This window comes from Leishmania infantum, chromosome 34, assembly GCF_000002875.2.
Source record: "Leishmania infantum JPCM5 genome chromosome 34".
NCBI classification, from domain to species: Eukaryota; Euglenozoa; class Kinetoplastea; order Trypanosomatida; family Trypanosomatidae; genus Leishmania; species Leishmania infantum.
The window spans coordinates 999,903-1,015,200 of NC_009418.2; the positions used below are offsets into that span (position 1 = coordinate 999,903).

At 54.6% G+C, this 15,298-nt stretch overlaps 2 protein-coding genes across 2 annotated transcripts; one reads left to right on the forward strand and one right to left on the reverse strand.

Moving 5' to 3' along the window:
* Positions 1 to 2: 2 nt before the first annotated feature.
* On the reverse strand, positions 3 to 5,471 carry LINJ_34_2360 (hypothetical protein, unknown function; the record flags this gene model as incomplete). The annotated part of the gene is made up of 1 exon (XM_001468561.2): positions 3 to 5,471. A coding segment is annotated over one exon (5,469 nt), but the record flags the coding sequence as incomplete, so codon positions are not given.
* Positions 5,472 to 11,736: 6,265 nt separating this feature from the next.
* Positions 11,737 to 14,349, forward strand: LINJ_34_2370 (conserved hypothetical protein; the record flags this gene model as incomplete). The annotated part of the gene is made up of 1 exon (XM_001468562.2): positions 11,737 to 14,349. One exon carries the CDS (start codon positions 11,737 to 11,739, stop codon positions 14,347 to 14,349), a length of 2,613 nt encoding a protein of 870 aa, XP_001468599.2.
* Positions 14,350 to 15,298: the final 949 nt, after the last annotated feature.

Consider the following 15,298-nt stretch of genomic DNA (forward strand, 5'->3'; position numbering starts at 1 on the left):
GCCGGCACGGGCAGCGTGCCGTCCGCGTCGCGGGCCTCCACCGTTGCGTTGCGCCTCGCGCGGAAGGCGGCCACCTCCTTCGCAAGCCTCTCCGCCTCCGCCCTCTGCTCCTCCAGCTCCGCCACCAGCTGCTCCACGGCCGCGTCCTTGCCCAGGTACTCCTCCAGCGTCACAGCGTACAGCGGCTCGTCGGCGATCTGCTGCGGCTCCAGCGCGCGCTCCGCCGCCTCGCCCGCGGGCACAGGCCTTGCCGGCACGGGCAGCGTGCCGTCCGCGTCGCGGGCCTCCAGCGCCGCGTTGCGCCTCGCGCGGAAGGCGGCCACCTCCTTCGCAAGCCTCTCCGCCTCCGCCCTCTGCTCCTCCAGCTCCGCCACCAGCTGCTCCACGGCCGCGTCCTTGCCCAGGTACTCCTCCAGCGTCACAGCGTACAGCGGCTCGTCGGCGATCTGCTGCGGCTCCAGCGCGCGCTCCGCCGCCTCGCCCGCGGGCACCGGCCTTGCCGGCATGGGCAGCGTGCCGTCCGCGTCGCGGGCCTCCAGCGCCGCGTTGCGCCTCGCGCGGAAGGCGGCCACCTCCTTCGCAAGCCTCTCCGCCTCCGCCCTCTGCTCCTCCAGCTCCGCCGCCAGCTGCTCCACGGCCGCGTCCTTGCCCAGGTACTCCTCCAGCGTCACAGCGTACAGCGGCTCGTCGGCGATCTGCTGCGGCTCCAGCGCGCGCTCCGCCGCCTCGCCCGCGGGCACAGGCCTTGCCGGCACGGGCAGCGTGCCGTCCGCGTCGCGGGCCTCCAGCGCCGCGTTGCGCCTCGCGCGGAAGGCGGCCACCTCCTTCGCAAGCCTCTCCGCCTCCGCCCTCTGCTCCTCCAGCTCCGCCGCCAGCTGCTCCACGGCCGCGTCCTTGCCCAGGTACTCCTCCAGCGTCACAGCGTACAGCGGCTCGTCGGCGATCTGCTGCGGCTCCAGCGCGCGCTCCGCCGCCTCGCCCGCGGGCACCGGCCTTGCCGGCACGGGCAGCGTGCCGTCCGCGTCGCGGGCCTCCAGCGCCGCGTTGCGCCTCGCGCGGAAGGCGGCCACCTCCTTCGCAAGCCTCTCCGCCTCCGCCCTCTGCTCCTCCAGCTCCGCCGCCAGCTGCTCCACGGCCGCGTCCTTGCCCAGGTACTCCTCCAGCGTCACAGCGTACAGCGGCTCGTCGGCGATCTGCTGCGGCTCCAGCGCGCGCTCCGCCGCCTCGCCCGCGGGCACAGGCCTTGCCGGCACGGGCAGCGTGCCGTCCGCGTCGCGGGCCTCCAGCGCCGCGTTGCGCCTCGCGCGGAAGGCGGCCACCTCCTTCGCAAGCCTCTCCGCCTCCGCCCTCTGCTCCTCCAGCTCCGCCACCAGCTGCTCCACGGCCGCCTCCTTGCCCAGGTACTCCTCCAGCGTCACAGCGTACAGCGGCTCGTCGGCGATCTGCTGCGGCTCCAGCGCGCGCTCCGCCGCCTCGCCCGCGGGCACAGGCCTTGCCGGCACGGGCAGCGTGCCGTCCGCGTCGCGGGCCTCCAGCGCCGCGTTGCGCCTCGCGCGGAAGGCGGCCACCTCCTTCGCAAGCCTCTCCGCCTCCGCCCTCTGCTCCTCCAGCTCCGCCGCCAGCTGCTCCACGGCCGCGTCCTTGCCCAGGTACTCCTCCAGCGTCACAGCGTACAGCGGCTCGTCGGCGATCTGCTGCGGCTCCAGCGCGCGCTCCGCCGCCTCGCCCGCGGGCACAGGCCTTGCCGGCACGGGCAGCGTGCCGTCCGCGTCGCGGGCCTCCAGCGCCGCGTTGCGCCTCGCGCGGAAGGCGGCCACCTCCTTCGCAAGCCTCTCCGCCTCCGCCCGCTCCTCGTGCAGTTTCTCAGCAACCCTGGCGGCATCCTCCTCCTTAGCGGCGAGTGCGAGCTGAAGGTCGCTGATCGCGTCCTTGGCCTCATCAAGCCCATCCTTTGGCGCCAACCGCTTCGCATACAGGGCCCACACGTTGGGATAGTGGTATTCCTCCACAAGCTTCGCAATATCGTCGCAGCTGATGTCACTGTTGTGCGTCACACTCACGCTCGCTTGCAGACTCCCCAGCGCAAACGCGATCTCAGAGAGGTCATCGCGACAGACGCGGCATGCAGCGCACACATCCGTCACAAATGCGTCGTGAAGCGCGTGCGGCTTCGTCTCCACAACAGCGCCCCACTCCTCGCCCTCAAACACCTTCGTGTGACGCGAAGTAGTCTGCGGCTTCGCCTTATCGCTGTTGTTAGCGCGCACGTCGTGCTTCTCGAGGTCAGCAACCGCGGCATCCTTCATCTCACACACAGCCCTCAGTGCAGCGTTCTCACCTTTCACTGCCTTCAACTCAGCCAACACATCCAGCAGCTCAGACTCCAGAGCAGCAGCATTGTCCTCAATCGCCGCTACACCGCGCGCAGCATCCTCGCGAGCCTGCTCCAGCTCCTCCAGCGTCACAGCGTACAGCGGCTCGTCGGCGATCTGCTGCGGCTCCAGCGCGCGCTCCGCCGCCTCGCCCGCGGGCACAGGCCTTGCCGGCACGGGCAGCGTGCCGTCCGCGTCGCGGGCCTCCAGCGCCGCGTTGCGCCTCGCGCGGAAGGCGGCCACCTCCTTCGCAAGCCTCTCCGCCTCCGCCCTCTGCTCCTCCAGCTCCGCCGCCAGCTGCTCCACGGCCGCGTCCTTGCCCAGGTACTCCTCCAGCGTCACAGCGTACAGCGGCTCGTCGGCGATCTGCTGCGGCTCCAGCGCGCGCTCCGCCGCCTCGCCCGCGGGCACAGGCCTTGCCGGCACGGGCAGCGTGCCGTCCGCGTCGCGGGCCTCCAGCGCCGCGTTGCGCCTCGCGCGGAAGGCGGCCACCTCCTTCGCAAGCCTCTCCGCCTCCGCCCGCTCCTCGTGCAGTTTCTCAGCAACCCTGGCGGCATCCTCCTCCTTAGCGGCGAGTGCGAGCTGAAGGTCGCTGATCGCGTCCTTGGCCTCATCAAGCCCATCCTTTGGCGCTAACCGCTTCGCATACAGGGCCCACACGTTGGGATAGTGGTATTCCTCCACAAGCTTCGCAATATCGTCGCAGCTGATGTCACTGTTGTGCGTCACACTCACGCTCGCTTGCAGACTCCCCAGCGCAAACGCGATCTCAGAGAGGTCATCGCGACAGACGCGGCATGCAGCGCACACATCCGTCACAAATGCGTCGTGAAGCGCGTGCGGCTTCGTCTCCACAACAGCGCCCCACTCCTCGCCCTCAAACACCTTCGTGTGACGCGAAGTAGTCTGCGGCTTCGCCTTATCGCTGTTGTTAGCGCGCACGTCGTGCTTCTCGAGGTCAGCAACCGCGGCATCCTTCATCTCACACACAGCCCTCAGTGCAGCGTTCTCACCTTTCACTGCCTTCAACTCAGCCAACACATCCAGCAGCTCAGACTCCAGAGCAGCAGCATTGTCCTCAATCGCCGCTACACCGCGCGCAGCATCCTCGCGAGCCTGCTCCAGCTCCTCCAGCGTCACAGCGTACAGCGGCTCGTCGGCGATCTGCTGCGGCTCCAGCGCGCGCTCCGCCGCCTCGCCCGCGGGCACAGGCCTTGCCGGCACGGGCAGCGTGCCGTCCGCGTCGCGGGCCTCCAGCGCCGCGTTCCGCCTCGCACGGAATGAGAAAAGCTCTGCCTGCTGTTGGGAGTTGATGTGATGTAGAGCTTGGGTGAGTGCTTGTGATGCTTTGAACTGGAGGAGGACGTCAATGAGTTCACATTCGAGTGCACAAAAGTTCTCAGCGGTTTGTTGGGTTTCGGCTGCAAAAGCGTCTTGTAGGGAGCGTAGCCGTTTCGCGTTTTGGGCAGACTGCTGCTCATGCATTTTCAGGAGGTGATGCATTTGTTCCGCCTTGGCTTTCTCTTCCACGAGTGCCCTTTGAGCGTTATCGGTGGCCTCTTTTTGATCCTTGTACTCTTGCATTGTAACTGCGTACTCTGCGTCTTGTGAGTCGTTGGCCGGTGGGGCAAGGTTGTAGTGGAAGCGCGCTTCTTCAGCCCGTTGCGTCTGGACGCGGCTTCTCACGAGTTCTGTCTCCTGCTGTTCTGCAAGATCCTTAAGCTTTGAGACAATATTTCGTAGCCGAGCAATCTCGGTATTCAGTGCGTCGTGATCTTTCTGAGCCTCTGACACCTGCCTCTTCAACTCGGCAGCAGATTTGTCTAGAGTGTACTGTAGTGAGCGGTTCTCGTTATTGAGCTTGTCGAGAAGCATGAGCAAGTCACCAATTTCACTTTCGTACGCATCTTTGTCGTTGCTGAAAGTGGTGTCCGGCATGTTTTCCATGAATTCGTCGAAGTAGAGACCTTCATGCTTACCTTCTGGAATCCCGAGCGCGTGCTCAAGGCCTTCGATAGCCCTGTCGAGGCCAGTTTTCACACCCAGAGGCTCCTCATGAAGGAGGTGCATGGATGGAAACGCGTAGCTTGCGAGCCTCTGATCAATTTCCTTTGTTGTCACGGTTTCGGGGTGACTGACAGAGAATTCAGCAGAAAGGTGCTTTCCATGTGTTGTCATTTTCGGATTCGTCACGCACTGGATCGGCACACAACATGCGAAGGCAGCCTCCGCGGCAAAGACGGATTTCGTTTCCTCTGGCTTGTGATGCAACAGGGTATCCCCATCATCCCAAGGAAATTTGATAGTATGCTCGGTCATTACCAACGCTGTGCTGCTGTCCCATGCACCCCGCAAGCTCAAAAGGTCGTGCTCTCTCAGTTTTTCAGGGAATGCAGATCCGCTCTCTCCACCATCAGAGATTCGTACAGGTTCGAATGTAGTCTTCACACGTTTCAGCTGCTCCTCGAGGTTGCGAATCTGATCGCGCAACTCGTTGCTTTCTATTTCCGTTGCCTCAACGGTGGCGCGGAGTTTGTGAAGCTCGCTGTTGAGCTGGCTGTGGGTATGCGTCACCGCCTTCTCAATAGACTCTACTTCCTCTGAAGAAAGCACGAGAGACGGGGTTGTCACATGCGAGATGACTCGCAGAATAGAACTGCGGAGGATTGCTATGGAAGAAGACGCAGGGGTAAACTGTTGGCATTTCACCTGAACTGTCGACGGCCCTTTAATTATCTCCAGGTCAGCCAACAACGAACGAGAGCGATTTCGATGCTTGCCAATCAAGACAAGGCACTCTGACAACTCCTCTGATGTTCGCTCCTTCTCCTCCTTTGAAGTTCCACAGCTCTGTGACTCAATACGTTCTCGAATGGCAAGGAGACGATCTTGGTGGGTCTTTGCCTCAGCCTTCGAAGATGCGGCCTCACTCTCTAGCTTCGCAGTCATGGCTTTATCCACTGGTGCTCCCATCCACTGGCTGATTACGCACACACGGTCATCAGAGTGAGTAACAGCCCCAACACCCCATAGCCACTTTCTTTTAGCGTCCAGAAACTCATAGCAGACAACAGACCCCTCCAAAGGTAAATGGGCCATCGTCGCTGGGTCTACAGAGAGTCCAGATAAAGAAAACTGACTATGGAATGATAATTCGTTCACGAAAAAGACAAGAGCGTTTGCGATAACTCGCGTTTCCCGTGCAAGCAGGCTTCGATAGTTCCGATCAAAGCACACGCGTTTCAGAAACACACCAGAAACAACCCACTTCTAAAAGTTCCGTCTATCGCGCGCGAGTCCCACTAAAAAGTAGACGTCTCACAAGTTTCAAAAAAAAAAGCACTCTACGTTTCGACTCCTACACACTGTTTGTGACTTGTTGAGAGTTACTGATCACCGACAACGCTTTTTATTGTTGGACGACTCGAAGCAGCAGACTTTTGGTTTGGTAAACAATGGGAGCTAAAACACAAATAGTAGCTTGGTACAAAAAGGCGAATGACAAAAAAAAGACTAAAGAGAGATAATGGTGAAACAAGCAAACAAGCTACGAAAAAAAAAAGAAAAACGATGTTGGAAGACGGTTTACACGAGTGCAACCGTGATAGAGGCTCAGAAACGAGGCAAGGCTCTAGCAGTGTACCAATTTCAGACAAAAAAAAACTGTACTTCTGAGTCGGCTGAGTGGATTTTTGTGAGTAGGCGTATCCTAGTAGCGCGGAGAAGTGTCATAGAGAGACTCGAACATAAACGATTGAGAAAACATGCACAGACGCACACTATCGCTACGTTTAGTTTGTGGGTGTGAGGGAAAGAGAAGTGTGAACCGAATGTGGGGAGAACAGAGAAGAAAGCGAAAAAGGTGATGAAGTAGAGTGCATAGACTGAGCCTTGAGAGGGTTCGATTTTCGACATGAATGTCATGGATTCCTATTCAAAAGCAGAGCGCTCGGTTCCGTTATATAGCAACGGAGTATTCGAAGACACACATCGAAGCATTTATTCTCTAATGCGGAAATAGACCCCCTGTGGTGTCACAGTTTTAGCCTACCTTCGCAAAGCAAAAAAAAACGAGTTGATGGTTTCTCTGTGTCTGAACGAACTACCTCATGTGCTTTCCTAAGCGGACGAGCCAAAGGTAGACTTCATTTTCCTGCTTTGGTCAAGAAAAGTGTGAAAGGAATAGCACGAGGCAAAGAGAGCCTTGCAGGCCTTGTCCTCCCATAGGATGTCTTTTCAGAGGGGCACAGGATCCTCTCTGAGTGCTTCAGAGAGAATGGACAAAGAGAAATGTTCATTTGAGTGCCCTCATCTCGCTCAAGGCCGCTGTGATCAAGGAACTGACTCTTGAGAAATAATGCACCATTTCACTAACTACCGTTGCGAGAATATGCCTGTATTCACACCCTCCGATGTGAGCGCTGAGGGTCCCTGCAATATCCGATCGACTCACGGATGCATAGTGCAGCTGAGTAGCTCGTTTGGAGGAGACGATGGCAACCTACCCCCTAGCATGTCGAAACTCTCATTTGCAAGTAGCGTCTCGCGGGCATCTTTGCATTTGAGAGTTGTGTGCATATCTCAACTTCATCGACACCACGTTGGCAGCCCCTGAAGTTAAGTCTGCAGGTTTTGGGGTCTGAAAAGACGACTACTTCAACGACGTGCTCACCGTATCTTCAACCGGACGTTGTGGCAAGTAGAGGCTCCTCCATCGACTCCTTCACGGGTCCCATGTGCTGAGGCACTTGCAGACTTTTTGAGCGTGCAGTCCTGTGGTAAGCCTTCACAAAAAAAGTCGAGAAGACAATTCGGGCTGAATAAGATCAAACGTGAAGTGTCGAATAAGCACCCATTTCACTGCTTGGGCAACAGGGTCTCGGGCTTAGGTGAGCCATTTGTCATCATTCTTCTGAGAAAAAACAAGAGCGAAGAGACGAGATTTTGTGGGGTTGTTGAGGGCAGTTTCAGTGGTTCGCGGCTAGCCTATGGAACAGACTCACGGCACATTCGCGGAATCGTCGGCGTGAGGTGCAAAATCCGTAAAACCGCCGAGCAAATCCCGAAAAACGCAGCAGTGGGATTGAAGCGGGTTAAAAACAGTAGGCGCATTTGCAGTTGGGTATGCAAGCAGCAGATGCAAATCATAAACTCGGTTGTCCTGGCACTTACAATCAAGGTGCCCACACATGAAAAAAATCTTGTCCTCTAAATTAGCCGGCGGTTTCAGATAGACACGACAGCACCAGCAGGTGGCATGAAGAAACGCGAAAAGGACTCACTTACAAGCTCAAGTCTGTCTGGTTCCCTTCTCATCAAGGCTCACTGCAGATCGCAAGATCGAACCAGTGAGCATGCAAGAGAGGAACTTTAACAACACATGAGGTTGCTTTACGCGGCCATAGGGAAGCGGCAGCACAGGCCTTCAATCAGCGCATTCCATGAAAGATGCAGGGCTTGTTGGCATCGCACTTGCCTCACTTTCATTTGCCTGAAACATCTCCGCTGGTCTTTTCGACTGCTGTAGATTGCTACCCAGCTCTTACTGGAAAGTGAAACAACTGCATCACTTTGCAGCCTCTCAAGAGTAGTATTCTCGTTTTTGCTCAAGTGTATATGAGCAAGAAAACCAGGAGTGGAAACGGGTAGCGGTGCAGCTGTGGCACTTGCAAATTTTACTTTTCTTGGCTGTCAGTGCCCGATATTTCACGGGCAGTGCGCAGATGAATGCAATAAGGAGGCAACATCCTGCACTAATGCAAGAGCACAGTTGTATCTATGCAAATATGTACATTTAGGAAGGCATATTTTTCACGCTTATTACCTTTGTGAGGCAGAGAGCAAAGCTGAAAGTTTCAACTCAAATGAGAACCTGCATTTTATCGGTACTGAGCGTCATTTTTTCCGAGTTCTTTTTTGCTTTGCTCACAACGCTGCGACGAGAAACTCCCTTCATTGCGATATCCACCTCTTCGTGAAATGACGACCAGAGGATAGTACCGATCGATGCCTTCGAACTCAAGGGCCGATGCTGCATACGGCTGCCCTTGCACAGATTCCGCAGCGCCAGCTTGCCCATCCGAGCATGGGCTGTGCCTCGAACTCTGCCTACCTTCCCCACTGAGCAGGTTGCCACCCTTGATGCATCGGTCGAGGTTGCTTAAACTTCCCACAACCAGGAGGCAGTGATAACCGGGTCGGATGCGTCTGAGTCACGCTAGCACCCTACCTACTCATAGGGATGGCACAAGCGTGGTGACTGACGCAGGTCGCTCCGACCCCACTACATCCAGGACCTCACCGCCGGCACCAGCAGCGATGCATCTCTCTGGCGTGCCCGCGTCGTAGGCGCCCGACCCTGACACCACTATAAGAGGTTCTGAATTGCCACGGGTAGGAGGTTCGCTAGCTAACCCACTGAATGGGTTCTGGAGCGAGATACCGCGCGTCGAGGTGTCCCTCTTCGTCAAGGTTGCAAGTGAGAAGACTTGTATAAATGCCTTTTCTGGCGAGGTTCTTAATACTGTTCACCCACATAGTCCGCGACATTGGCGGGCGCCGCAGTACGCTGCATTTGTTTGTATTCATCTAGACGCTATGTATTGCACTGTTAGGCGTTTGAAAGCAACTGACCGTGTCGCTTTAGCCAGTGCAGACAATATGCTCCCCCCCCGGTGCTCCAAGAGCAACCTTACGGACGGCACCCCTCTAAATCACTTCTCTTCTTTTTGTGAAGGGACCTGGGCCGAATCCGCTCTTCAAGGTTGACGGCTTCTTTAAGCATTCAAGAATCAAATACTGAACGGCCCAAGCACGCTTGTCCCACCCGTGATGATAAACGAACGTGGAAAGCCTCACACTGTTTGCGCACCCAGCAGGTTGTCAATTTGCACATGCGATAGTGAGGCTACTCGCCTCTTCTTGATTGCAACTTCCGTGCAGCGCCCATTTTCACTCGACAAAGTACTGAGAAGAATGAAACTAGCCTGCGAGACTGCCCGCACATTATTAAACTCTGTCAGCTTCAGAGTAAAAGTTGAGCTTGCGTATGAAAGGACGTTGGCAACCATTGGCTTTCTAGATGTCAAACAGAGGTAGGCGGTCGGGCAACAGTGCCTCACGCACCCAGTGGCAGTTAGGTTTTGTTACATCAAGTAAACCCACCACTGCTGTTTACCCAAGACACGAATTCTGGCACACATTTCTTCACCACATGGTAAGTGGGACACATTTTTCAGGTTACTCTCCACTGCAAATGGAAACCGAGTTTGCTCCTCTTAGCCCGCATCTTTTGCGAGCGTTTTTTTTTTTGCAGTCGCTGCTGCTGTTCACTTTTTCCTTGGTTCCCTTTCGCCAGCCCTCAAAGAGGGCAACCGTGCTGAAGGAAGCTCTAACGGTTGCCATGAGCCATACCTGCGCCTGCGGTTTTAACCGCTACAGTACTTCATACTTGCCGTATCTTGCTAACCTATTAGTGATGCTGGTCTTTCTTCCAGTAAATGACTTCTGGCGCCGAAAGAATGAAAAGCGGTGGTCAGCTGTTAGCTATTTTTGCCGCTACGGTATACGGTGCCCCAATATGGTGATGCTGCACTTTCTTTTTCCTGTTATCAACCTGTGCCCTTCGGGCATCACCTTTGATCCCTAATCTTCGCTAGCCATGCTCTGCAAAGGTGTATATAACCGTGCACATGGAAAGAGTAACACTTGGTCGCCGCTCTTATACCTCTCAGCGTTTGCAAAGCGTCTAATGCGCTGCTTCTAGGAGGCTGTTTTCTGAGTCAAGATGATCAACGTGTGCACATAGCAAGAAGCACCCTCGGACTAGTATCCTTTCTCTCACCGCTTAGTTTATCTCTGATTAGGTTGCGTTTTGCCGTAGCGTAAATTAGCAGACCAAGTACTGGGGCTATAAATCCCGCAATGACATTTTGGAGCAGAATCACAAGGTCTGTTAATGGCGTTAACTCAAGTATACGAATTGCGAGACACCAGGGCAGCTTCTCGAAGTGCAAGATCGGCGACTCTTGGACTTCAGCGTCACTCCTTTTTGGTTACTGTAAACTGTGAAGACGTGAGAGAAAGCTTGAGGGGCGAATCACTCGATTTCCCACGTGATTTGAAATTTGCTGCGGTGAAACGCACGGATGCTCTCCTGTGATTAGCACTAAAATCGAGAGTATGCGTGCTAACTCTCTTTTCGAAGATGTGGGTCGGTTTTTCCTTTTCGGGTGTTAAGGGCAACTGGCTCACATTCTGGAGCGATTCACCGAATGCTCCATTCGACTTTATTCGAGACTCCTAAATAAGTCTTTTTGCTGATTTGGTTGTGATGATTTTTCATCTCTACGTCTGCTTGCGTTGGCAGTGACAACGCACTACTTTGCCCGCCTAACACAGTTTAAGTGAATCTACACGAGAGGCTAGCGTCTCAAGCTACATCTAAGTTTCCCTTTTTTCCCTCTGCGAAGACAGCGCTGACGCCTACGTGGATGCGCACTTGTTTAGCCTAAGCCTCAGAAACTACCTCGACACCTTTCTTACCTTTGCAAATGTTTCTCTTTAAACGTCTTGCATGTTTTCGAGTCTGAATCTCTACTTTGTTTTTGAGCATTCTCTCTGCGCAACGGAAAGAGTGTTTCTGCGTTGTATGCCGGAAACGATTCCGTACCTCAAAAGGCACGCACGGGAGTATTTTTTTCTCCTTTCTTATTGCACTCGCACTTTGAGTGAGAATAAAAGCCTTGAATTTTACTGAAGCGAAGACGCAACAAAAACAAGAGATGATAACAATTTACACTATTTGCGTGCACTTTGATACTGCTACAAAGGGGGTTTTTGTCATCTCCAGCTCCATTTCGGGCAGTTTGCCCCCCTGTAACTGCGGGCGTTTGAAGTTACTCCATTCTACTTGCTCCACCTCATGGAGGGAGGACGTGGCAATTATTGCACGTTTTGTTCGAGCCTATCGCGCGCAGCTCTTCTTGTGTGGTGAGCAACCTGCTTCGCAGCTATGTTTCCCCTCTCACATACTACTATGTGCCTTTCACTGCCCTTATTTCTGAATTGCTACGATTATTACCGAGCCTCCTATTGGTAGAGTTTTCTTGCCACATTTTGTTGCTGGCCCGCACAGCATTCTTTTTTTTTTCACTCTTTTTTTCAGCAGCCGAGAAAATATACGAAACTCGTATTAGTTCGGATTTACAACTTGGCGCTATACGTAGACGTGAAAAACCATCGAAGTACTAACCCGTTTTCTGCCTGAACGGCGCCACATTGGAAGGCTCCTTTGCACGTCAGACAGAGATCTCTTATCTCATCGCTTTCAAGCGTTTCCGCTGTTGTCTGCTGTGCAGCTAAGATGTCCCGCATAGCATCCGGAGACTCCGTGAAGCTGCTGAAGGGACAACTATCGGAAAAGGAGTTTCGTATAGGCGAACTGGAGAACCGTGTCAAGGATCTTTTCAACGAAGCCAAAGAGCTGGATGAAAAGCTGCGTATCGCGAACCGTAATGCCCGCGTTCTTGAAGAGGAAAACAGCAACTACCACATTCGAATCAAGAACTTTGAGAAGGATGGCGGTGCTTTGGACATCTTTCCTTTGCAGAAAGAAGCGATGAAGCTCATCCAAGAGAACGATGAGCTGCGGCAGTCGCTCACAGAGGCTGAGAGACGTGTGAGGGAAATATCCGGCCGCGAGCGCGACAGTGACCACGACGCTGACAAGCGCATTCGCGAACTGCAGAGCGAGTGCGAAAGAATGCGCAAGGAAAGACTGCGTGAGTACAAAGAGCTGGAGAGCACTAGGCGTCTGTGTGCTGACTTGCAAAAACGCCTCGATGACGACGAGGAGACGCTGAAATCAGCAAAAGAGCTGTGGGACCAGGAGCGCGATAGGTACCAGCAGAAGATTGACGAACTACTGGACTTCAATAAGCGTGCGGAAAGGCCCCTCGTGACGCGAACTGCTTGGCACAGGGATGGCCCTGCGGATGAGCCGCTGGAGCAATTTCTGTTGAAGGAAGAGGTTGCACAGCTGGAAAGGACGCTGAAAGAGGTCCAACACAAGAACTGGGAAAAGGAGAAGACGTGGGTTCGTACCGAGACCGAGCTGCGTCACCACATCAATGAATTGCAGGTGAGCGGCAGATCGGAGAGCCGTAACGACAATGCACTTTTCCAGGCCATGAAGGATCAAGTCAGGGCTTTGCAAGACGAAATTCAGGCTCTTCGGAGTGACAGGCGGGGCTCGCGGTCGGCACAAGGCGCGCCAATGAGCTCAATGAGTACGTCCTCTACTGTGACACCGGCTGTAAAGAGCGGTGTAGTGGAGGAGTGGGCAGCTCGCTATGAATCCGTATCAAGGGAAAACGACAACCTTCGCGATCAGGTAGACGCAGCGAAGGCAAAAATTCTCGAGCTTCAAAACCTTGTCGACGAGAAGGTAGTAGCATGCAAAGAGATGGAGCTTCGACTCGCAGCTGCACAGAAGCAACGCGCAATCGCTTCTCAGGCTCCATTGGTAGACAGGCCATCATCTATCCGCTCGACCAGTGAGCGCAGTTATGAAAGTCGTGCAACCGGTGCTCCGCGTAGCCAGGACGATGCACGCGCGATGATGGTCATGAGACAGCGCGTGCTTGACCTGGAGGCGGAGTTGAGGACACTCTGCAGCGCGCACGAGCAGAAGGAGACTATCAGCCATGCTCGCCTTAAGGATTACAAAAAACAGATCGTGGAGCTACTACGGGAAAATGCAAATCTTAGAGATGCGAGCATGGATCAGGCTGATACTGAGGGCGGATGCACTATCATGGATTTTTCGGATGGGATGATGCGTTTGACGAAGGACAAGCGGGAGTCGGTAGAGGAAGTGATGCGACTTCTTGAATTGGCGTGGGACAGCGAAGATGAGCTGAATCGACAGCTACGTCGAGCCAAGTACCAAAATGCGGCCATGGCCGCTCAGGGTGCCTCTAAGGACGACGAGATTCAGTGCCTCCAGAAATCTGTCAGTATCTTGGAAAGCAAGCTGCGAGACATGGAGAAACGGGCGCACGACAACGGCGATTTGAAAGACGCCATGGGTGAACTAAGAAAACAACGCCGAGGTCTGACCGATGAAAACGACAAGCTTCGAAAGAAGATTGGAGATTTGGAGAAGGCTAAGGAGGAAGTAGTGCGGCAGCAGAGCGCAAAGCAAAATGATGCTAAGCGGCGTATTGAAGAGCTACAGACTGAGATTGATGATTTGACGCACAAGCTCGCCAACGCGCGTAAGGCAGGTAGTCGACCAGTCTCTCCACGCCTCAGTACCCGCTCCCCGCAACCCGGTGCGCTCTCTCCGAGACCCAGCGCCCGGCGTCGCACACCTGAGGCAGCTGCTCTATCCCACTTATCTGTCCGCTCCACAGATGAGCAGCGTCGAAGTGCTGTCCCTGAAGGTGCCCACCTCGCTTTCACAGTCGTGGAATTGACGGATGTGCTGCGCAACGGTCGACCGATCACTGAGGCCGGTCACGTCATCATCAAAGTGAAGTCCATTAAGGAGAAGTACAAGACTTCCGTAAAGTTGCTGTCTTCTGTGATCCGCTTTGATGAGACATTTGTGTTCTACCTCGCGCAGCCAGACCAGGATGTCATCACTCTGCACGTCTTTTATAAGCCGCATGGCGGGTCCCGTGAGTTTCATATCGGGGACGCCTGCTTCTCCATGGCAACACTATACCGAGGACTTCCTCGCCAGCGCATAGCTCCTGTGGTGCAGAGCCCGGGAACAAAAGAAGCGCGTCGTGCCGCACAGGTCGAAGTGCATTTGCAAACGGATGACTTCGGAAAGACGATGGTGCATACGCAGGAGGAAGTGGAGAAGGAGAAGATGCGTTTCATCGAGCTGGTGAACAAGTTTGAGAAGGGCTCCCCAGAGATGCTGCACGCGGTGGATGTTTACATGGCGTCCAACGAGCTACAGTAGCTTTTCGCGCGCATCGACTGCACAGGCGCCAAGGGCAGAGTCTTCGCAGTGATTCCTTTTTGTGACATGCGTGTGCGTGTGTACGCCAGTGGGTGGGGATGAGTACGTGTCTGCTTTTAGCTGTTTTCCGTTTCCATTTGCGTAGATTTTTTCTCTCTCATGTGTTTAGTTTCTTGAATGTTGGCTTCTCGTTTGGAGAAGCACTAGCAGCGGTGCTATAGATGTGCGCGGAATGCGAACCGTTTGCGAGCGCGCGCTCTCGCGTGTCTCTTTTTTTTTCGGCTGCAGTCAGCACGAGCTGACTTCGTTTGAGGGCGTTTGTTTCCTACGCGCGCATTTTCTGCTGTGCGTGTATATGTATATGTGTGTGCATGCGTGTATGCGTTGAGGTGCACTTGAGCAGGATTGCTTGAGACAAAAAGGCAAGCAAGCCAACACATCAGCAGTAGCGTTTTGCAAGTACAATGAAAGTGAAAGCAAGAAAACACCGCTACTTTTTCTTGTTTTCTCTATTGTCACACTCTGCTCTCACTGCCCTACTTCTCCTGATACGCTGTGTTTGTTTACATCTGGCTTCATTTCGTCGCTTGCTTTTTTTTTACTAGTTGGATGCGGTATTTGAATCGCAAGGACGAGTCTTGTCTTGTTCCCTGTTCGCTTCGAGACTGCAACAGCGAGGTGTAAAATGTCTCTTTTTTTTTTGGCACTCTGCCGTCACGGTACCGCTATCTTTAGCACATTTTTCTTCGCTTTCCTTATGCTGGCTTTTTCTTTGTGTTTGTGCTCGCTTGTGATCTGCGCTGTGTGGTATGTCAAGCCCTCTCTCTCGTGCTTTCATTCGGTCTCCCTCCCTTTCTTCTCCGTGATGGCCACTCTTGTGAAGCCTTCCACATTTTTTTTTTGTTTCTGTGTTTCACCATTGCTCTTTTTTTCCTTTGACCTTTGCCAA